At 57.1% G+C, this 22,460-nt stretch overlaps 4 protein-coding genes across 4 annotated transcripts; 2 read left to right on the forward strand and 2 right to left on the reverse strand.

The window, feature by feature from the left end:
- Nucleotides 1-436: 436 nt before the first annotated feature.
- Nucleotides 437-4,604, forward strand: GGS23DRAFT_600191 (P-loop containing nucleoside triphosphate hydrolase protein; the record flags this gene model as incomplete). Its single annotated transcript, XM_051519029.1, has 4 exons — nucleotides 437-456; nucleotides 513-2,802; nucleotides 3,026-3,113; nucleotides 4,039-4,604. The coding sequence occupies 4 exons, from the start codon at nucleotides 437-439 to the stop codon at nucleotides 4,602-4,604; spliced, it is 2,964 nt and encodes a 987-aa protein (XP_051368379.1).
- Nucleotides 4,605-8,139: 3,535 nt separating this feature from the next.
- GGS23DRAFT_584634 (uncharacterized protein) lies at nucleotides 8,140-10,118 on the reverse strand. Its single transcript, XM_051517333.1, has 2 exons — nucleotides 9,380-10,118; nucleotides 8,140-9,218 (listed from the first exon to the last, which is right to left on the reverse strand). The coding sequence occupies exons 1-2, from the start codon at nucleotides 9,600-9,602 to the stop codon at nucleotides 8,842-8,844; spliced, it is 600 nt and encodes a 199-aa protein (XP_051368380.1). The 5' UTR covers nucleotides 9,603-10,118; the 3' UTR covers nucleotides 8,140-8,841.
- A 372-nt stretch (nucleotides 10,119-10,490) lies between these two features.
- On the reverse strand, nucleotides 10,491-11,938 carry GGS23DRAFT_584636 (uncharacterized protein). The gene has a single exon (XM_051517334.1). It carries the CDS (start codon nucleotides 11,450-11,452, stop codon nucleotides 10,751-10,753), a length of 702 nt encoding a protein of 233 aa, XP_051368381.1. The 5' UTR covers nucleotides 11,453-11,938; the 3' UTR covers nucleotides 10,491-10,750.
- Nucleotides 11,939-18,453: 6,515 nt separating this feature from the next.
- On the forward strand, nucleotides 18,454-21,705 carry GGS23DRAFT_607379 (uncharacterized protein; the record flags this gene model as incomplete). The annotated part of the gene is made up of 8 exons (XM_051520042.1): nucleotides 18,454-18,568; nucleotides 18,665-18,709; nucleotides 18,794-19,342; nucleotides 19,402-19,752; nucleotides 19,808-20,089; nucleotides 20,151-20,704; nucleotides 20,811-21,304; nucleotides 21,381-21,705. The coding sequence occupies 8 exons, from the start codon at nucleotides 18,454-18,456 to the stop codon at nucleotides 21,703-21,705; spliced, it is 2,715 nt and encodes a 904-aa protein (XP_051368382.1).
- Between the last annotated feature and the right edge of the window lie 755 nt (nucleotides 21,706-22,460).

Below are 22,460 nucleotides of genomic sequence, written 5' to 3' on the forward strand. Positions count from 1 at the left end.
CAAGCCCGCTGCCCCTCCCGTTGGCCCAGGTGCGCATGTCCCACCGCATGGCTTATCTTATCTCAGCACGCCAACCTGGGGTGGTGGGGCACGACCAGCGCCTCGGTGATTGGCCAGGTCGTCGGGGGTTAGCAAGGCGTTGGGGACCCCGCTAAGCCACAGCGGTACACCGGCCCGGACGGTCGCCGGCGGCCGTGCCTCCCGGGCATAACCAGCCATATGTGGCTGGCCAGCCTCGTGCCGCTCGCCACAGTCTGTCTCCATATTTATTTTCTCTTGGCTACCCGCCACACCAACTCCCAGACTCTCAGCCTTGCACAACTCGCTGGCACTCCTTCAACTTATTTATTGGGAGCGCAGCCTGCCACTCCTTCGTCCTGCTCATCACACTACGAAGCAACCCGTCGATTTCCCACGCCAAAGCCCTACCGACGCCATGGATGACCTCTACGATGAGTGAGTCGCCGCTGATGATCTCCCTCTTGCTTTCCTCGCTGACAGATTCGGGCCAGGTTCGGCAATTTTATCGGGGAGGATGCCGACGCATCTGAGGAAGACTCCGAGCGCGGCGTTGACGCGGGCGCGTACCTCAACGACGACGGCGGATACCCCGAGGAGGCCCCCGAAGGTGCTGGCCGGGAGCTGATGGAGATGGACGAGGACGGGCCGTCGAACGCCGTGATATTGCACGAGGACAAGCAGTACTACCCGACCGCGCAGCAGGTGTACGGGGCCGACGTCGAGACCTTGGTGCAGGAGGAGGATGCCCAGCCGCTCACCCAGCCCATAGTCGCGCCCATCGACGTCAAGAAGTTCTCCATCGAGGAGGCCGACCTCCCTCCCGTCCACTTCGACCGCAGCTTCATGACCGATCTCATGAACTTCCCTGACCAGATACGCAACGTCGCCCTGGCCGGCGACCTCCATCACGGCAAGACCGCCTTCATGGACATGCTGGTGCTCGAGACGCACGACATCGCCGACAGGCTGGAGCAGCGGACGGGGAGGAAGAGGGACGAGCAGCTACGCTATACCGATACCCACATCGTCGAGAGGGAACGCGGCCTCTCCGTGAAGGCGGCGCCGATGAGCCTGGTGCTACAAAGTACGAAGGGCAAGTCCCACCTGTTCAACATTATCGATACCCCGGGGCACGTTAATTTCGTCGACGAGGTCGCTGCCGCACTGCGGCTGGTGGATGGCGTGGCGCTCGTTGTGGATGTGGTCGAGGGCGTGCAGGTCAACACAGAGCAGATCATCAAGCACGCCGTCCTCCAAGATATCCCGATGACCCTGATCATCAACAAGGTAGACAGGCTGATACTGGAACTGAGACTGCCGCCGAGCGACGCCTACTTCAAGCTAAAGCACGTCGTCGAGGAGGTGAACACGGTCATCGAAAACACCCGGCCCGGGTCTGGCGAGAGCAAGCGGATAAGCCCGGAAAAGGGGAACGTGCTGTTCGCCTGCAGCGAGATGGGCTGGTGCTTTACGCTGCAGTCGTTCGCCAAGATGTACGCCGACAGCTTCCCCAGCGTGAACACGGAGGAATTCGCGAGGCGCCTCTGGGGTGATATTTATTTCAACCCCGGGAAGCGGACGTTTAGCCGGAAGCCCCTACCCGGCGAAGAGCACGCGAAGAGGTCGTTCATCAACTTCGTGCTCGAGCCCATCTACAAGGTCTTCTCCCACACCATCAGCCAGAGTCCGTCAGAGCTCAAGGTTGTCCTGGCAACGTTGGGCATAACCCTGAAGCCGTCTCAATACAAGGCGGACGCCAAGGTGCTCCTCAAGCTGGTCTGCGAGCGGTTCTTCGGACCGTCGTCCGGCTTCGTCGACATGATCGTCAAGCACGTCCCGTCTCCGCTAGAAGCGGCCGAGGCCAAATTAGAGCAGTATTACACCGGGCCTCTGGATACTAAGGTGGCCGCGTCGATGAAGAAATGCGACCAGGACGGCCCCCTGGTCGTCCATATCACGAAACTCTTCAACTCCTCCGATGCCAAAAGCTTCTACTCGTTCGGTCGGGTCATGAGCGGCATCGCTCGGCCGGGCATGCAGGTCCGCGTTCTCGGGGAGGGTTATTCCATCGACGACGAGGAGGACATGGCGATGGGAACGATCTCGAAGGTCTACATCGCCGAGACGCGGTACAATGTCGAGACGGACGGCGTCCCCGCCGGAAACTGGGTGCTGCTCAGCGGGGTCGACAACTCGATCGTCAAGTCGGCGACAATAGTACCGCCGAAGCTCGAGGACGACGAGGACGCGTTCATCTTCAGACCAGTCACTCATTTCACCGAGTCAGTCCTGAAGGTAGCAGTCGAGCCTATCAACCCGTCCGAGCTGCCCAAGATGCTCGACGGCCTGCGGAAGATCAACAAGAGCTACCCTCTGATCACTACGAAGGTGGAAGAGTCAGGTGAGCACATCATCCTGGGCACCGGGGAGCTGTACATGGACTGCGTCCTCTATGACCTCCGACGGCTATACGCAGATATGGAGATCAAGGTTTCCGATCCTGTGACCCGTTTCTGCGAGACGGTGGACGAGATGTCGGCGACCAAGTGCTACGCTATCACACCTAATAAAAAGAACAAGATCACCATGGTGGCCGAGCCCCTCGACGACGGGATCGCGGAGGACATCGAGAGCGGCCGAGTGAAGATGCAAGACGGAGCTCGGAAGGTGGGAAAGTTCTTCCAGGAGAAGTACGGATGGGATCTGCTGGCTGCGAGGAGCATTTGGGCATTCGGCCCGGATGAAAAAGGACCCAACATCTTGCAGGATGATACTCTCGAGGTATGTGTCGGCTACGCTTTTCTTCTCCTCCCCCACTCGTTGCGACTTCGAAAGGCTCGGCGTCTTACTACGCAGGCCGGGACTCGCGGTGACTGTCGGGTCGTCGCTTTGCCGTTTCTGCACACGGCAACATCCTCCCCGCCTCTTCAGCCTCAGACTTCTAGAATATTGCGCTGTGCCAGCACGTTTGGCCTCCTGAGACCGGGTCTAACGCTTTCGGCAGGTGGATAAGACGCTTCTGAGAAGCGTGCGAGAAACCATTCGCCAAGGGTTTAGCTGGGCAGCCCGAGAAGGGCCCCTATGCGAAGAACGTGAGTGCTTATATCTCGTTACATTTCGATATCGCTCACTCGCTCTGCGTGTCCAATCCCGTTGTCCACCAACCCCACGGCTTCCGGCACCTCTAGCCCCCCCTAGCCCCCCCCCTCCCCTTTCTCGCTCCATCTCTCTCTCCTTCTGTCCCCCCCTTCTCTCTGCCTATCCCCTTCTCTCTCTATTCCTCTCTCTATATCCCTATCCGTCTCCGGGTCCCTCCACCTCCCGCTCTCCCTCTCTCGCCATCCCGCTCTCTGCCTCTCTGCCCCTGTACCGCTCTTCTACCCCTCTGAGGGCTCGCCGCCAAGACCGCCCGTTCCTAAAGCCTCATCCCCCAAGCTTGCTCCACAACCAGCGTGCCCACGTTGCTCAATCGAGACCGCCAAGGCGCTAGGTGTCAATAGACCATGTAAAAGGCCATGCCATCGTGGATATGGGGTCTTTCCGCCAAGCTCAGCAACATGGTCGTAATCCTGGTCGAATATCTTGCCAGGAAAGCAAGCTTGGGACCAGGGAGGGCCCCTCCCCTACCCTTAGCATCCGTGCAGATTTGTTCTTTCGACGAAGAAACCTGCTTCCATCACCTACACCGTCCACAAGGTAGGGCGAAAACCGGTTCCAGGGCCACTCGTGCCGTAATCTCCCACACAACGGTACGCGACACCAGCATGACAGAGGCTAGGTCGGCCACCCACGCTTCGTTCCTAGTGGCTCGTCGTTTTTTCCTTCTTTTCTTTCTCTACATTACCATTCCATGTCAGGGGCTAGTGCCTGTCGGGAGAATCGCGGTTGGTGTGTATTTGTGCACAGCAACCCTACAATGTAGCGGCTTCGCGCGCACGCGCTGGGAGGCACAGACGGTGGACAATCCCAGAGCTCTTCCTTACGGTATGGCCCGCTAACCCGTAGCCCTGACCGCAGCGATCCGGAACACCAAGTTTCGTATCATGGACGTCTCGCTCGCGCAAGAGGCGATCCTCAGGGGTGGTGGGCAGATCATCCCAACCGCCCGCCGCACATGCTACAGCTCGTTCCTGATGGCTTCGCCGCGCCTCATGGAGCCGTTGTACGCGTGCTCGATGACCGGCCCCCAGGATGCCGTCCCCGTCCTATATAACGTCCTAGCCCGCCGGCGTGGTCACGTACTAGCAGATGGCCCCATTGCCGGAACCCCGTTGTACCGCGTTAACGGCCTGATCCCGGTGATCGACTCGTTCGGTTTCGAGACCGACGTTCGTATCCAGACGCAGGGTCAGGCTATGGTAAGTCTCGTCTTCGACAAGTGGCAGAAGGTTCCAGGCGACCCGCTGGACAAAGAGGTCACTTTACGACCGCTACAGCCCGCCGACGCCCAAGCTACCGCCAGGGACTTCGTGTTGAAGACCCGGAGGCGCAAGGGCCTTAGCGAGGATGTTAGCGTGGCCAAGTTCCTCGAACCCGAATTTTATCAGAGCCTCATGGAAAGCGGCACGCTTGGTAGTCCATGAAAGGCAACTATCTATCTCCTCTCCCCCGGGGCCCTAAGTTGCTCTTCCTTTTTTATTCTTCTCCCGTAATAGTTTCTCACAGATGGGGCAGGTGAATGACCACTGCCCATCTCACAGCAACTTAGCTACCGAACTGTACTATAAGGGCAAGCGAGCGCATGGTTATCATGTACCGGTGGGCCGTCATCTACCCCTGTTTGGAGAGGGCGCTCAGGGCACGGGGGTGGGTTAGCCTAGAAGACGTGGCCGGCTCATCTAGAAGGATTTTCATTCCAAGGCTAGACCTATAAAAGGGCGACATATGCATGGCCTACTACGTAGCGTGTACGTTACCGGAGAACGCATGATGCGGGAGAAGCACCGAGGCCCGTTGGCGTAGGGTAGGATAGGCAGATCCGAGGAGGAGAAAAGGCACGCAACCCACGCACGGGTACAGCGCACACACATACCTACACACAACCTAGGCTCGTTCTGGCCGTACGGCTCATGGTGCTTTCGCTAGCCAGTCGCCCGAAGATACCCCAGCGTGCCATGTCGGTGGTAAAGCGTGCACGTACACACATACCTACAGACGCGCACGCACACACACGCATATGTATATCTCGCTAGCATGCTCGACGAAGCGAGGTAGCGACAGCGGCTAGTAACAGCAACCGTACCAAACCTCTGAGGTTTCTGGCGCGTCCGTCTGAGACCCCTTTTCCCTTTCCCCACGCCCTCTCGTGTCATCGGAGGCTCGCTCCCGTGACGATATAGGTGAGCACAGGATATGGGAGACGACGTCTGCGTACGGACACGGCACGTACATACGTGTGTGTGTGTGTGTGTGTGTGTGGATAGATGGATGGACGGATGGATGTAGGTTGGGTCCAGAGCGTGAGCGGTCGAGCTGTTGCCCCCCTCCCCCCTCCTTCCCTACCCGGCATGCCGCGTTGAGAGCAGGGTGCTACGTAACGGTGCCCGACGAAGGAGGGACGGGGAGCAAAAGGACACGAGCCTTGGGGAGGGACGGGAGGACTCGGTCAGGACGCGGATGGCGAAGTGGGTGCAGAGATTGCCTTCGTACGGCTACCCGGGCACCCTGCGGCGTCTTCTTACGTTATTGTGCAACCACATAGACGCATAGACGCGTCCCGTCCTGCCAACGACAGGCAGAGAAATAGGCAGCTCGGCGCCGTCAGCTGGAGGAAGAGGAGGGGGGGGAGGGGAGGGGGGAAGGCGAGTGCCACCGAGAGCCAGCCAGGGCTGACAGCAAGGACAGATAGCGAGGGAAGGGGAGGGTTCGAGGAGCGGAGCAGAGCAGAGCAAAGTTGTATTCGGGGCACGAGCGGGCGAACGAAGTCGCCGCAGACGTACCATGCGTACAAATGAAGAATGGGGTTCGCAATGGACTGGGCGAGAAGGGAGGTAAGGGGAAGGGGGTGAGGTTCGGACTCAGCAAGGAAGAGGGCGTCTTGGAGAAAGGGAATCGGGCCTAAACATCTCTCTTGGTGGTTCAAGGGGCAACGCGACGGGCCTCCTCCCAGTCTCTCCTCCCCTTATCCCGCTATCCCGGCAGCGGAGGGCGAAGACGGCACCCACTTATTGGCTTCGATATAGGCTACCTTACTAGACAGCATAAATTATGTATGTATGAAGGTCGGTATGTACGTAGTAAGGAGGAGGAGGAGGGAGGGGGAAAAGGGGGATAACGACGACTTGATCGCCGACGACGACGACGCCCTCTGACAGACCGTAGGTCTGGGCCAACACGCCCTACCGCGCCCAAGGAGTCTCGGATAGGTTAAAAATAGACGGGCATTGAATCGACGGCCATGGGTTGCGTTTCTGTCGTCCTCGCACACCACACACACACACCCCACACACACACATACACACACACGTAATACCGACTCGGAGCTTCGATAATGCGCCATGGACTGCGGTGTGGTATATTCCTTGTATTCACGTACATACTTCTATGCTCGACATACGGCATCAAAACTAGGCCCCCCTCACCCTCCCCCCTTTCTCAGCATACTACGTAAATAGGTATGTCATGTAGGTACACGCGTAGCAGGCGAGGAGAGAGAGAAGGGGGCGGGCGGGAGGTCCTCCCGGCGAAGAGCCTGGCCTGAACCTGGCAAGTAAGTAAGCCCTAGCATATCGGTATCGGTATGCAGAGACAGGCTTACTACCAGGTCGCCCGAGTCTTGCCTGGTAGGTACTTACTACGTATACCTACCTACCTATACGCACGCCTCCACGGCCTTACTTTGCCCATCTACCGGCATATACACATGTACCGAAGCGATCGGGGTAGGGGAGAGAGGCAGAGAAGGTAGGGAACACCTTGGTTCTCCACGTCGCCCCTACGAACTCGCCTATTATTAGAAGACGGCGCTCCACCGGGTCTGACGGCATATACGTAGATATAGGTAGTATACGTATAGGCAATGTACGTAGACGCCTCCGACGTAGCTGAGCGTGGTATCGGCCAAAACGCATACGTAGGTATACGTAACCCTGTTCCTCCACGCGGAAGAAGCCGCGCGCGCGCGAGAGAGAGGAGAGGAGGGGGGGAAGAGGGGTGAGGAAACGCGGGCGACGAGGTAAAGACAGAGATGGGAATGCTATTATCAGCGATAGAAGCCGAGTAGAAGGAGAAGGAGAAGGAGAAGGAGAAGGAGAAGCAGGAGATGCGAGGGGAGGGGAGCAGTCGTAGTAAACGAAACGATCTCCAAAGACAAAACAGGATAAGGCCGCAAACGAGAGGAACAACGACGCGGGGATGCCCTGCCCGTCGTATAGACTGGCGCTGGACGTAGGGCGCCGAGCTTGTCTTGTTACGCACCTGAAGCAGATCAACTCGAACATTGGCGAGGCCAGGGGAGAGGAGAGGGGGGGGCGAGGTAGGTAGGTGATGAAGCAGGGGGGGAAAGGGGGGGGGGGGGTTCTCCCGCTAACCCTCGACAGGGAGGAGTCAGGGAGCAGCGGCAGGAAGAGTTTGCCGCCATTCACAGACGGGACCCCAACTTACAGGGAAAATTAGGCCAATGTTAGGGACAGCCGAGGTATGGCTTCTCCTCCCCTTTCTCTTCTGTCCTGCTCGTGCTCTCGTGGCCCGTGGTTCGTATCCAATATTTCCTCTTTTGAGGGCGAGGAGGGAGTTTAGTCAGGGGTTAACCGCACCCATATCCCTCCCCCCCCTCCCATGTCCGTCACGTTGCCCCGAAATCGCTACAACCATGGGACGGCCTCGGTCAGATACCGATCTGGTCGTATTGACATGGTTCCTATAACCCCTCGGATGGCAAGGGGAGGGGAGGCTACACGTGTGCGCCGACACATACATATGTATGAGTATACACAGGCGTGTGAGGTATCATCTACTCCTCATAATACCCGCTGCCGTTCCCCAGGGTCCTGTTGCTATAAGACATCGCCAACTAAGCCTTAAGACGTGCCTCGACGACGGCCGCGCATGCACACACACACACACACACGTACACACACACACGCACACGCACACGCACACGCAGTACTGGCTATAGCTGTGCAGATCATCTGCCGCCTGCTGTTCGACCGGCCTAGTCTTGTTGAGATTTGCCAGGCACGTGTACGGGGTCGCATAGCTTAGTCCTCTAACGAAACAGCCCTATATACTGATCCGAATCCCACCCTGCCCCCTTTTGGCGAGCTCCAGGAAGGAAACGCATGATCCAAATCAGCAACCCTCCCCCCCCCAACCAGCGGCTCCAACCCACCCTAGCGGCCTCGAATGCTACGCATCATTACAGAGGACACTGCTGCTGCCCTGCTCTCCGGGGTTTCGGGCTATTGACGAAAAGCCCTGACAGCATAACACGCAATTATATTTCTGGGTAGCACGTCAGTACCCGGCCGGGCGTGGCTTGTGCGAGTCGGTGTGGCCCTTGCTCTCTGTCGATGCCGTTCCCAATCCTGTCTTAACGCGACCGGGCTCCAGCATGTTTGCTGCTTAGGGGAGGGGAGGGGGGAGCGGAATACCCGGGCAGGGCGTCGCCTGGCCCATGCCACTCGGCCTTACTAGGCGTTGAGCAACGCCTTTGAGGATCCCGGCGAAGCAGTCTGGACTCGTGGAGATTGGCAATGAACTCTACAGTGGTGTAAATAGCGGCCGGGGTTTCTGGGATCCGCCCGGTGTCTTTTGATTATTGTATGTACGTGGAGCCTACGGGCCCTCGGGTATTTTGGGCCGGCACGGCGAGATTTAAGCTCACGTACAAGTCTCCAGCATCTTGTCTAGGACTCCCTTCAGCGTGTCATTTTCCAAGGCCGCGGCGACTCGTTCCTTGTCGGCCAGCTGCTTGTTGACTTGGTCGTCTTGGCTGTGCGAGCCCTCCTTGATCATGACATCCACTCGGTAGTTCGGCGGGAGGGCCTGCTCGAGACGCACTCGCACGCCGAGGCCGATGACAGTGGCGAGAGAGCAGTGAGTAATCGTGGGCGTGATCTCGACGAGCACTCGGGTGAGCCTGTTGGGATCTGCCCCGTCCAAGGAAGACGGAGCTATGTGGATGTCGGGGAGGTTGACCACGGCTAGCTGGCCAAGGGATAGCGGATGCTCGGGATCGGAAATGGTCGAGATTAGATCTGCGTCGCGAAAGAAGAAAAAGAGGTTAGAGAGCTGGCAGCGGTCGTGGGACTGACGATATTCCGATCCCATCGTTCGATATATTTGCACCTAGCAGGGGCCTGGGGGGGGGGGGGGGGGGGTAGGCAGGAGGGAAAAGAAGAGAAGGGGGGATAAGTACCGTATATCTCCTGTTCGTCGATCGGCTCGGCCGTGAATTCGTCGTCACTCTCGGTATCGTCAGACCAAGAAATGTCGTAAAAGGGATCACACAGGTAGCGTGGCTTGCGTATGACGCTGCGGAACTGGGAATTGGAGGGTTTGGGGGCTCTATGCTTCTTGAGCTGTCTCGTGGGAAGCTGGGAAGTGTTCAGGACGGTGGGGTTTGCATTGTCCTTATCCATCGCCGCGGTCTACGATGGTGTACCGAGAGGACTTCGGTACGCCGCCCTCTCTCTGGCTGGCTGGCTGCCTTCTTTCTCTCCTTCTCTCTCCCTTCCTCCCTTTCTCTCTCTGTCGGGCTGGCTGCTGGGCGGATCGCAGGGGACGCAAGAGAAGGGTTAGTGGGATGCGGCGGGGCGAAAGGACAGAATAATCTCGGCGGTTTTGGTATAGAAAGAAAGAAGCCTACTTGGTTTCGTCACTAGGATGTGGCGAACAGCTCACAGCGGATTGATGGTGGGATGAGAAGTGGTTTGAAGCCGAGGTTTTCCAGGTTGACGATGGGATGGAGGGGTGCCTTACCTAAGGCAGTTCTTTTGCCTGTGTGTTGTGTAGTCATCGGGGTAGGGCTACCTCTAGGTGGTACCCAAGGTAGGTATCTTTTGAGGTACCTTTTAGGTATGAGGTACTCAGCGGGTTAAGCAGCTACCTTAAGTGACTAGAGGAAAGTACCTAATCTAGGCAGGGGAGAGATACTCGGCTCAGTGTATACCTCTCATTAGGAACTCCCTGATTTGGATGGCCCGCTATGTGCCCTAGACAGGCCAGATACATCTCGCAACCTGCATGTGCTTCAGGTAGGTACCTAATCTAGGTACCTCTCATCGTCAATCCTTCCTACCAGGTACTGTAGGCAGGTAGGTAGGTACCTAAAGGCATGGACTTATCTTATCCATCTTATCGGGGGACCAGACTTTGATAATGATGACTTCTACACGGAAACCTGAGAGACACATTATACACATTATGCACATGCCAGATACCTCCATGTCGGCCTAGAAACGTGCTATCAATCTAAGTACCTCGCCTAATGTGGGTATGCATATTGCGGTACCTCCAACATGTACCTACCTCGAAACAACGTACTGGGTGCATTCAAGAATGTTCTGTACGAGTAGAACACCAACATTCCATGGTGGCGGCGGGCTCCAAGTAAGTCTCGAGTCTGTCTAGATTTCGAGGGTTTCACCGCTTTCACATGCATCTATGGCATTTCCATATAGGCGCCTTTGCCCTCTTCAATTCGTGCCCACGTCGCGACCTTTACGCTGTCGACGGCGCGGACGGGTGGATTCGGGCGAATGGGCCACATGCTACGGAGGTGGCACGTTCATATAACCACCTGCGATCGGCTACACGCCTCCCTGCCTAAGTAGGCACCTTGGTATGCATATAATCTATAATCTACTACGTCGTGACCCCTCGACCAGAAGGAGGAGGTAGGGAGAGGGAGAGGAAGAGGGAGAGGAAGAGAGGAGAGGGGGGATGGAGGGGAGGCAGAGCAGAGCAGAGCAGAGCAGAATCTGGGTTGCGTGCCTGATCGACCCTCCCTTTCCTGGGATAAGTCTCGCCTGGGGTCGCCCGCTAACCCGCTCCGAGCATCCCCAGATATCCGGTCGATCGTTACCCTCCCTCCCCCTTCGCAGCTTTTCGAGGCCCGATGGCGAGGCCGTCCCTCGATGCGCTCGACGTGTGGGCGCCGCGCTCGGGGCCATATGCAGGGGCAGAGGCGTGTCTGCGCGCGTCCGCGCGTCCAGTGCCGGATATGTAATACAACGGTTACAACGAGCGACGGCTGTTTCACTGCCACAGAAATTATGCGCTGCGCAGCAGATGCCGTCGAAGCTGCGCGCGGCGCACGTCCATGCAGACGTACGTAGGTCTCTCTCTGTATGTACGTACATACTGTATGAGTAGAGGTGGGAGCTGGCCTAGAGCTGGGAGGGGGGACGACGCGGACTGGACGACGGCTTACCTCGCCGCATCCGTTCGACATCGATTCAGCTTCCACCTTCTCGCCCCCAACAGACATATTGCAGCACCCGGGCGGGGATGGGCGTAGGCAGGGGAGCTGTGCGCGATAATATAGGTAGCCGGCGGATCCTATACGTGTGAGTATAGCCTTCTGACATGGTCGAGGTGATCTTGGCTTGGGGGAGCTAAACACGACAACCACCCACCACCGGCACCATTCCCGCTCTCAGGTCCAGTCCACGCGCCTGGCGATCGACGGCACAGTTCGAGCCTGTCGCCACGGCTTCTCGGCCAAGGGTTGGTGGTTTTATAGAGCAAAGAGGACAGACCAGAACGGCGGTATTGCAGACGCCCCAGCCGAGATAGGCAGCTGGTTTCTGGCGTTGGACGGAATTAGCCGTCGACCCCCCTCCCCAAGCGCGATTGGCACGTGCCACTGGCCAAGGGGACTGCGTGGTATGTACACAGTACTTGGCAGGCACGCCAGCGACGCGCGCAACCGCCGCGTAGTGTGGACATGTAGGTATCTGAGGTGAAGAAGGGCACCTGGTCATACTCATAATCTCTCTGGATTACGAGTGCTTAGTAATGCATATGTGCAGGTCGCCATTCATTATTGTTATTAATTTATGACGAGAGAACCTCCTATGGAGGCCATGAACGGCACGGCACATCGTCTGCCCAGATACCTCAGGGTACTTGAGGTAGGAGGTGGTGGGTATTGCATAGATGAGACGGACGGCTCCGGGGTCATGCACGTTTGGTACATACCTAGGTATGTACCTAGGTATCCATTCTTCCTCTTCTTCTTCGCCTTCTTCTTCTTCTTCTTCTTCTTCGCCTTCAGCCCTGCCACGCGATCCCATGCCTCCGCCGTCTTGGGTCCTCTGTCTCATACCAGCGCCCTCCTCACCTGAAACTCTGGTACGAGAAGCCAGCTTGCGCTCTCTGCTCTCTTCTTCTGCTGCCGCCGCCGCCTAACCTGATACCCGCCGGCAGCTGGGCCTCGCCAGGAAGAGCCTAGGGGCCACCTGAGGATAAAATATAAGGCTACCGGCAAAGCCCGTCATCAGGTAGCGTAGGAGCAGTTCGGCCCGTGGTGCTCTCATTTGCTGATGTGCACATCTATCCATCCATCCACCCATCCATCCACCCTTCCATCCACCCTTGTATATGACAGGTAAGTGTGTGGGTGTAGAGAGATGTGTGAGCATGCTCTCTGTACCTACATACTATGTGTGCGCCGGCTTCGCCCACCCCTACCCCCCCCCCCCTCCCTCTTATTGATGACAAAGTCTCACAAATCAACGAGCCTTGCTCTGTCCTAGGCCCTCTCGGGCAATTCGAGGGATCGCCAACCTCCATCCACCGATGGATCCGGTAAGCTCCCGTGGGGGGGAGAGACCAGACCCGGGTGCGGGCTAGGAGCATCGGGATTTCGGAAGGCTGGGTCCCCTTCCCCCCCCTTCTATCTACTCATATAACACCTACCTCGCGTGTTGTGTGTTTGTTGTGTGTTGGTGCGGCACCCGTTAGTGACCGTATTCTTCCTACATAGTTTCTACCTTGCTCCGGGGAGGTTGTGGCGTTGAATCGTAGCCATCCTCGCTCCATACACATCGTCTACCTTACTGTGTATATGCAAGCGTTGCTCTCTCAGGTCCCCCAGGTGAGGGCGCGCATTATACCTACTGAGTATAGTGTGACAGGAAGGCCTCTCTACTCATAGTTGGCCAGCCGATCTCGTGGTATAATCACCTGGGCCTAGTAATCTATGCGTGATATATATACCTTACATATACCTATATATCTATCTATATACCTATCTATATCTGTCTAGGGATATAGGAGCTCGCTCTCTTCTTCAGACAAGGGGAAGCTATCCCGACAAACTCGAGGCCGGGGACTGCCTCCGTATGCTACCCCAGAATCTAGATCGTTGCCGTGGCCGTGCAGACATCATCACGTACGCCCGAATACGCCTTCTGACGTTCTATACTATGCGTACGGGCATGCCTCGTAGGCGCTAGGCGATCGGATTTAAGCCCGTCACCCATCGTCTACCTAACTACCTATCTAGGCAAGGTCGGCGCCTTTCCAAGCTGGCTGAGAGAGAGGGCCACTTACCTTTGGGGGGTCGAGAGAGTCGAGAGTAACCTACGCCCGACGGAGACAAGGTTGCGAACCACACAACATGATCCTCGTCGGCTTGCATATATTGCCAGTTGGCTCTGTGCTCCCGCTCTGGCGTTCAATCCGGCCAAGTCGCTCCCAGCAGGGTGGGAAACCCCGAGAGGGTAGGTGTGTAGCAACGTCAACACTGCCTGCGCGTTGTATAACTACCTTATAGCCCTCTGTTCTATAAATACTATTATGATATAACGGCCTCCTTTACTGCCTGTGGCCCGTTCACGTAGGTATATTTTAGATCTGGCCATATTCGGTAGGGGTGGGCTCAGGTAGGCAACCTACCTCTCGCCTACGTTAGGTAAGTCATTGAGAGACCATGTATGTGCCGTCGATATGAGGTCTGGAGGAGGTAGGATGGGTGAATGGCGCGTAGGCGAAGGTGACTATTCAGCCGTGACCACCAATTGCTGTCGTGAGCACGGTAGCCTCGACATGCTGTCATTCTCTCCCCTCCTCCCACTCCTACTCCTACTCCTCCTACTCTCCCACCTTTGCCTCTCCTCTCCTCTTCTGTCCGCGCTCCCCGCCGCTGGCTCTCTCTCACCCACCCTCTCCCTCGCCTCCCTCTCTGTCTGTCTGTCTGTCTGTCGCTGTCTCTCTCTCCCCCTCGCAACGCGTTGCGCGTGCTCGCGTCTGCCGCCCATACCCACCCACCCACACTCACTCGCACTCACACGACTGCTAAACCTACCTGTTTACCTAGAACGAGAGGCGCATACATACATGGGCATGCATGCATTCGCACATACATGCATATGTATGCGTGTGTACATGTCGGGCTGCATGTGCGTCTATGTATGTTATGTGGTGTGCGTGTGTGTGTGTGTGTGTGTGTGTGCGTGCGTGTGTGCGCGTGCTTGCGTGCGTAGGTGTGTTCGAGCGCGTAGTATCGTATCTATGGGAGGTGTAGAAATTAGCGGGAGAACGAGAGTGGGGGAAGACGACCACGGCCTGTCTATTCTCTCTCTGTGTATTGTCGCTATCTCTGTTTCTCCTCAGCATTCTCTCTCTCTCTCTCTCTCTGTCTCTCTCTACTCTCTCTCCCCACCCCCCTCCCCAGTAGGCAAATGCACATGCAACCCACTCACATCCAACGCTGCAGCTCATTCTGACCAACTTCGACGGCACGCCTCGCCGACCGGTGAAGGGGAAGGGCGGGAAAAGCCTGGCTGTTGGGGGAGCGAGCAACGAGAAGAGGCTGCTGCATGCAGACACATCTGACCACGGGCTCGAGGGAAATAACACCAAGCCGGTTCCTACGCCAGCGGGGCGAGCTCCCAGGGCCCAATTGGGTGCTGGAGGACAGCTAAGACGAGGTGGATAATATCATATACGGGTAGCAAGTAGGGTAGATCTGAGATGGGCGCTGGCGAACTGGGTTTGGCCTCTCGGCCTTGTCGTATCGAGTAGAAGGGGTTCGTTCGTTCGTCCGTTCGTTCGCGAAAGGTCCCGAGATGCTTGCCGAACGAGCCAATGCAGGTGTTGGTAATGCTTCGCTCTTCTCATCTCTCTCCCCTCCCCTTCTTGGCGCGGTTGAGGGGTTGTGAGCAGGAGGAGGTGTGCCAGAGGAGGTACCTATAGTAGGTACCTAGGTAGGTAGGTATGTACCTAGATACGTAATGCAAGGTTCAGTTACGTGGCATTAGTACGTGTACGTCCTACCTTCGGTAGGTACCTACCTACTTCCCACCTGGTCAACACCGTCATTACAGAAGAGACCGAGAAGGAGAAGAAAGAAGAAGGGTAGATAGGTAGAGGTACCTTGCAGGGCCACTCCGTACCCGGGCATACATCATCAGGCTACCCACCCAAGGTAGGTACCTAGGTAGGTAGGTTAGGTACTGCTTTGGGTACATTAGGCGCTTCATTAGGTAGCTACCTTGGTAGGTAGCTAGGTAGGTGGTAGGTAGCTGCCTGCCTTAGGTATCGGTCTCATGTAGTGCAGGTAACTACCTACCTAGGTAGGTACCTAACCTACATAATCCCTTCGCATATGCTTGCGTGCATGTACATCCTAGCTACGTGGGCGGTACGTGCGTGCGCGCCCGCCGCGCTGCGTCCGCCGAGGTACCTGGTCGCGTCGCCGAGTGTACACACGTTGTCATATGAGTATACGTGGGCGAGCAAATGTATGGTACCTACCTATGTAGGGAAGCTGCTGCAGTCACAACTCTCGGCGGCTATTGCCTTGCCACTGCATTTTGCGTTCCACCTCGGCAAGCCCCTTCTGCAGCGAAGGAGAAGACGCTGGCATCTGACATCTGATGCGCCCGCCGCTCTCCTCAGACGTTTCATCCCGTGCCCACAGAACCTGGCAAATGTCCCTTATTGTTGTCGCCCTCTTTGTAACAGTAGGTATCGCATCCCTCCTCGTCCCCCGTATCGGATACCTGTGGCACGTATCTCTCTCTGGCCGGCGCCATTCTCTCTCTGTCTCCCCCCCTCTGTCTCCCTCCCGCTTCCCTCTCCCAAAGTCGCGCCGCTTCTACACGATGACGGCGACGATGGTGACGATGTATTATGAGTACTTACTGACTGACTTGCGCACTTACTAGGAGCTGGGGGGTGCCGCCCGACTCCCTCTAACTCCCTTAGGTACCGAAGGGGGGGGCGGCGGGGGGGCGGCGAGGGGCGTTTCGTCGTGGGATCGAGAGTCGACTCGCGGCCGAACGGCTTAATTTGTTCTCTTCGCACTGCATAAGCCCCAAACTCGCTCGCCGCTCGCCGCTCAGCGTTGGCGATATATCGTCGCAAGTACCTCTACCTACCTCTAACTGAAATCGAGTTCCGCTAAGGCAGGTTATGTGCTTAGCGGATGATACCGTACCACGTCCGTGCTGGAGCTTGGATGCTGGCTGGGCCTTGCCTTTTGCACCCGCTAACCCAGAGAGGCACTACTTTACCTGCATATATTCACATATGGTAGGTATACTGGCTACCCGTATTCATGTAATGCGACCTACCTACCTACCTACCTACCTAGTATTCGTATACAACTGGCCGCACGTATTCCTATATAGGTGCCCGTAATATAACTTGGGTAGTAGAAGGCGGCATTGCGGACGGTAGGTAAAAAGGTGCCTGGCAGACTGTTGTTTATCATCGTCGAATCCCACGAATCAACTGGCCAGAATTCCCCCAGTCCTCCTCCTCCCGGCTGTGTATGGTAGGTAGTCCGTCCTCGCCGTCTTCCTCCCCCTTCCCGCGTCGACCCCGTCAACGACGCCGAGAACACCCAGGGCGATGAAGCCACCCGCCTCGAATGGAAGAATTATTATTCAGATCCGTCGTCGCAGCCTAGGCATATATGGCCGGGTTACCCCTAGGAGGTGGGTACCTAGGTAGGTACTAAGGTAAGGCAGGAGGTATCTAGGTACCGACCTACCTACCGAAGTATACATATAGTATATGCACATGTATAGTAGGGCAATTGCCTTTCGCCATTAGCCTACCATCCCATCCTGCCGTAGCACCGACATCAATCCAATTCCACACCCTCCTTGGAGCATGTACCGACGTACCCTCCCGCCTCCTTCCTCGCGCCTGAGTTGCCTTGGGTAGGTACGTACAGAGACGGATTCGGCGTTGGCCTGGGCGGCATGTACATCAATGCTAGAGGTACCTAAGGTACGGTAGGTAGCATTCGACCTCCCTACGCCATGCATACGTCGTACAGTATGATACAATATACATGTACATAGGTTTCTGTGTACATTCCATGCACCTAATCACCGGGCGTGCTGAAGCTCCACGGAAGCCGTTCAGAGTAGGAGGTATCTCCCTAGAGTTACCCAGAGTACCTACCTACCTCCTAACCTTGTGGTGAGGTAAAAGTACCTACGGTAGTTACCTAACCTTAGGTACCTCTAGGTGTCTCTTCTCTACCTACCTAGGTAGGTACGTATGCACCTACCTTAGGTACCTCTTCTACCTATCTCTAAGTAAGTACCCTCCTACCAAGCTAACTTGGGTATATACCTACGGGCAGAGTGGCGTGCCGGTAAGCTGTACATGCGTACAACTTGTGTTGGGGGCACGAAGCAGCGTGGCTGTAGGTCGATAGCCGGTATTGCCTACATGCATTGGTGGAATCTGCGAGGTACCCTGCCGTACACCCTTCCCCCCCCCCCCCCCCCCCCTGCCGAGGTGCACGTATCTTTTTTTTTCTTCTTTCTACCCGTACCAGGACATGGCTACCTAGATCCCCTCCATCGACCTGAATACCGGGCCCCCCCCCCCTAGAAAAACCAGAGAAGAAAATAAGGGCCGTTCTCCAGCCCACCTTCAGGAGCCGATGCTTAACGTCCCTCCTACTATATCCATGCTATGTACATCGCCGACCTGCAGAACTGCAAGCCACCAAGCCTTCGTTCAGCTAACCTACCTCTTAAACAAACCCCAACTTCTACCTACTTACCTGCCTACCTACACATACGGTCGTCCGTGTAGCAAAGTGAGGTGGGAGATCGCTGCGGATAATACCTCTGATGAACTCGTTCGACTGTGGCGCGCACCCTCTCTCTCTCTCACTCTCTCTCGCTCACTCTCTCTCGCTCACTCTCTCTCGCTCACTCTCTCTCTTTCTCACTCCTTCTCCCGGACTCCCACTCCCTCTCGCTCTCTCGCCCTCACCAGCCTTAGCCTCGTCTTCCGCACCGCTCTCTCCCGACAACCTATACGTACCCCGTGGCCTTCCCCCTCCCGGCTCACGTCCCATAGCACCGCATAGACGACACCGACCGAAGACCGTCCGCGACGTCCCTCCGCCTGTCCGTTGCCGCGAGCCAATGGTCGCCTATTGATATCAGGAGCTTTCCAGCTGGGCCCCATCCGTCGAGGGTTCCGTGCCGGCCGAGACACGAACCAGCCATGTCGAGCAACGACCAGACTGTTCGCAGGCTGCTGCCGCAGAGCTCCAACTCCCAGCTGAACTCGTTCTCCTTCGCGGCGCCGACCTATCAGCCTCCAAGGGAGACTCAGAAGAGTGCGGTCCCTCCCATGATGTGCACACACCACACATACACACGCGCACCCTACATTCCGCTGGCCTAATTCGTTCTAACACCTCTCTGGCCTGCAGATTATGTGTTCGTGGATGAGCATAACCGTCACAAGCGGTTGAAGGGTATGATCACCGTCGGAAAAGAAACTATATTAATAAATAAAAAGAGAGAACTGGCCTAGCTAACGGGGATTGCCCAACCGCTAGTGATGAGAGCTTGCGAGGGGTGCAGAAGACGGAAGATCAAGTGCGATGCTGCGACGACCAACACTTGGCCCTGCTCGGCCTGTATCCGGTTGAAGCTGCACTGCGTGCGTCCCAATGGCCAATACGAGGGAGCGCAAGCCGAACCGCAATCCTACGAGCCTTCGCGATCCGACTTCGACGTTTCGCCCGCCCAGGACAGCTTCAGACATATGCCCATGCAGCCGCCGCCGCCGCCGATGATGGCTGGCCAGCCGAAGCCCGGCATGTATGCGACCTCCGCTTCCTATTCCGAGCACCAGGGCGTCTATTCTCCCATACCGTACGGTGAACCTCCGCCGCCGGCCCCGCACCAGCTCCAATACACGACGATGCCCCCTCAAGTTGGCGTCCTGGAACAGCCGTACGCCCCCGCCAACGTCTTCCCGACACCTCCGATGCAGCACTCTGCCCATTCGGAATCTTCCCCCGAGTCTTACCATCAGGACCAGTACGGGCAGCAGGACCTCGCAGACATCCTGGGCGCTCTCAAGGTTGACGAAGCGGGTACAGGTTGGTGTTTGGCTTTTCAGACGCTCTGTTTCGTGCTCGCTGACGCTAATGACCGGAAGCTCCGTATCTGAACAACAAAATGGCCCTGTATAACCAGGAAGAGGAGCCTGCCGTCGAGGACGCAGACGACTACAAGAGCGTGTTGCCGCCGATGTCGTCAGGGCCTGGCCTCAAGATCCGAATACCCCCGGAGCTGATGCCGGATGAAGGGACGATTCTGCATTATTTCGATCTCTACTTCGCCAATGTGCACCCTTACGTTCCGGTCTTATACAAGCCCCAGTTTTATCACCAGTGGCACACGAATCGGGAGTCGATATCCCCTCTGTTATTGGAAGCGATCTTCGCCGTGGCCGGCCGACTTGCCGACGAACCGGCGCTGGGGCAGCAATGGATCGCTCTGGCTTCGAGTAAGGAGCGGGAAACCCGAGAATTGGACTGTACTGGTGAACTGACGAGGTGTAGAGCACGCCGATTCCTTCATGGACGTACCGCGATTGAGCACCCTGCAGGCCCTGTTGATCATCCTCAAGGCTAGAGAGGCATCGCCGAAGCGCGGCTACTACTACCGGTCTTGGATGTCGATCGTGCATTGCGTCGCTATGGCTAAGGATCTGGGGCTGGATGAGCATTTCGACACACACAAAGCCGGCAAGTCGTGTGGTTCGTCTTCGGCCGAGTGCTTGACCAAGAGCCGCATATGGCAGACGATAGCCCTGTGCGAGACTATGATTGCCGCACCCCAAGGTACAGTTACTCCGCCCCTCGCCGGCCGGCTGCTCCCCGTGGTTCTGACTGTGTGGCGTAGGACGGCAGGACCTCTCGGTAGACCTCGAAACCGTCGACTTCAGCGTCCCGAGATTGACGGCCGGCACCGACGAGGCCGAGTATCACGTCTCTCGAAACTTCACGTATCTGTCCCGTATCGCCCGCAACCTTAACTGGGTCAATGCGGTCTACGCCAAGGTCAAGAGGAAGAAGGATTGGGGCCTCGACCCCGAATTTGTGCAGCTCAACCCGACGATAACGGGCTGGGCGAACGATCTCCCGGCCGATTTGCGCATCACCTTTCCGCCAGATGGATCGCCCCCGTGGCTCCCGTCGCACTTCATCGGGAACGCGCACTCGTACTACCACTTGAGCATCATCATCCTCCATCGACCGCAGTTGACTTTCCTCGAGCCGACGAGCGCCGACGGCAAGTGGAAGTCGCACATGCTCCTCTGCTACTCGTCGGCTAAAGCCCTCTGCCGGCTCCAGGAGTCGATGCTGCAATCCTTCGGTCTCAGCGGGCTCCAATGCATGCAGCGAGGCATCAGCTTCACCATATACGCCATCCTCTCTTGCATTGTTCTTCATCTTGTGCGTTGTTATGACCCCCACTCCCCGTCCCCCTCCTTTCTGCGGCCTTGGACGCGTTCAGTATAGGAGAAAAGACATACGGGACTAACGCTGCTCGCTTGCGTAGGTCGCGCTGACGTCGCCGGACCCGGACCTCAACTCGGACGCGCGGGACTACTTCACCAGGCACATGAGGATACTGGAGAAGACGATGCATTCCTGGCCGCTGCCGGAGATGCTGAAGCAGATCGATGCAGTGCGGGAGGCGTTCTCGGCTGACATCAGGAAACCGTTTGTGCTCAAACCGAGCTTCCCGTACGGGAGCCCGCATCCCAGCAACCACTCGAGCCCGCCCATCAGCAACACTTTCAAGCCGCCCATGCTCCAGACCAGCGGACTGGACCCGAACATGGACCCCCAGGCCGGTCAACATTCGCATGTTAGTTATGCCAACCATCCTATCACACCAATCTCTACTGGCTCCGCGGATAGTAAAAGTGACTCTCCTTCTGCACAGTCACTCTCCCTGATGAATCCCGCCCAGAACGCGCACGCTCCCGCGCTTCCCGGCGGGATGACCCTGGGAGATAGCTCGGCATGGAATCCGTCCCGCCTGTTTGAGTAAGTGCATGCATACATAGACATCTCTGTAGACGTTAACGGCCGGCCTCTCGCTAACCTCGCGACCCTCCCGCAGCCAATGGAACACGACGTTTGGTACGCAGCAGCTCCAGTCTCAGCCAGTTTCGGTGGCCCCACAGTCCAGTTCTCTAAGTGTTCCCTCATCTTCAGGTGCCCCCGAAGTCCCGACTCCGCAAGACATTCAGATCGCCAGCGCATCTCTACCGGGCGCGGCGCAGCCTCTGCCGCATCAGCAGTACTCGGCTCCTCCTGTGCAAGCCTTTGTCACGCCGGCCATGTGGCAAGAGTCGGTTGCCAGCGTCTACGAAGGGGGCCTCAAACGACATTGGGATTACGACACCGCCACTTCCATAATAGAGCCCATGAACAAGCGCCGCTGAATATCGACCGTACCGTGTGCGCTAATGAGCACTTGCCCAGACGGATCGACTCACCTTGCGTACTGATAATTTGGGCCGGTTGAGCTGAGACTTCGCCCCCTATCCGATCTCGCGGCGGGGGAGGAGGGGGGGGGAGGGTTTCACATATATCATCACTGTCACATGCACGACCTAGGATATACTCTTTGGCGAGGCCCCAAAGAGGTCGGGGGCTCCCAGGGACGGGTTTATCTAAGCGGACGGCGAGATGAGAAATGATTAGATGCTTGGCTAGAGATGGTATGTGTCGACGGGCCGGGCGATCAGTGGTTTGCGCCGGTGGAGGAAAAGCCACAGTGCTTGGGACTTGGCAAGGCGTTTCGAGGTGGCATCTGGGATGCGGGCCACGAGACAAAAAGATATCGGCATGTTTCGACTTCTGGCGTTCCGTTCTGTACACTACGACCTGCATGGCGGCGGTTCTGCTTTAGTATACACATGATACCACGGGCGTTCATGTCGGAGGGATATATATTTACGAACGGTCAATAAGGAAAAGCGCAAAGCGGAGCGACGGCCTTTCTGCCCGGAGCAAGAGGAACGCATGAGTTATTTCAAATCTAGGGCGCACCAGCTCTCGCGTCCGTGTGCACGTATGTATGCTCCCTACGTGTGTACTTGTTGTCTATGTGTTGCCCTCTCTTGCTGGGCCCGTCCCGGCGGCGGCTTACGTGGGAACCGACAAGAGGAGGTTCGCGACGCGCTCGATGCCAACC

Source organism: Durotheca rogersii (genome assembly GCF_024521655.1).
Source record: "Durotheca rogersii strain YMJ 92031201 chromosome Unknown GGS23scaffold_30, whole genome shotgun sequence".
In the NCBI taxonomy this organism is placed as follows: domain Eukaryota; kingdom Fungi; phylum Ascomycota; class Sordariomycetes; order Xylariales; family Xylariaceae; genus Durotheca; species Durotheca rogersii.

Excerpts from the sequence above, each read along its gene's own strand:
- GGS23DRAFT_584636 (XM_051517334.1), bottom strand. The coding sequence starts at position 11,452 with ATGTCTGTTGGGGGCGAGAAGGTGGAAGCTGAATCGATGTCGAACGGA.
- GGS23DRAFT_584634 (XM_051517333.1), bottom strand. The coding sequence starts at position 9,602 with ATGGATAAGGACAATGCAAACCCCACCGTCCTGAACACTTCCCAGCTT. Across the intron at positions 9,219-9,379 it reads CGACGAACAGGAGATATACG|ATCTAATCTCGACCATTTCC; the intron begins GTACTTATCCCC and ends TTCGCGACGCAG.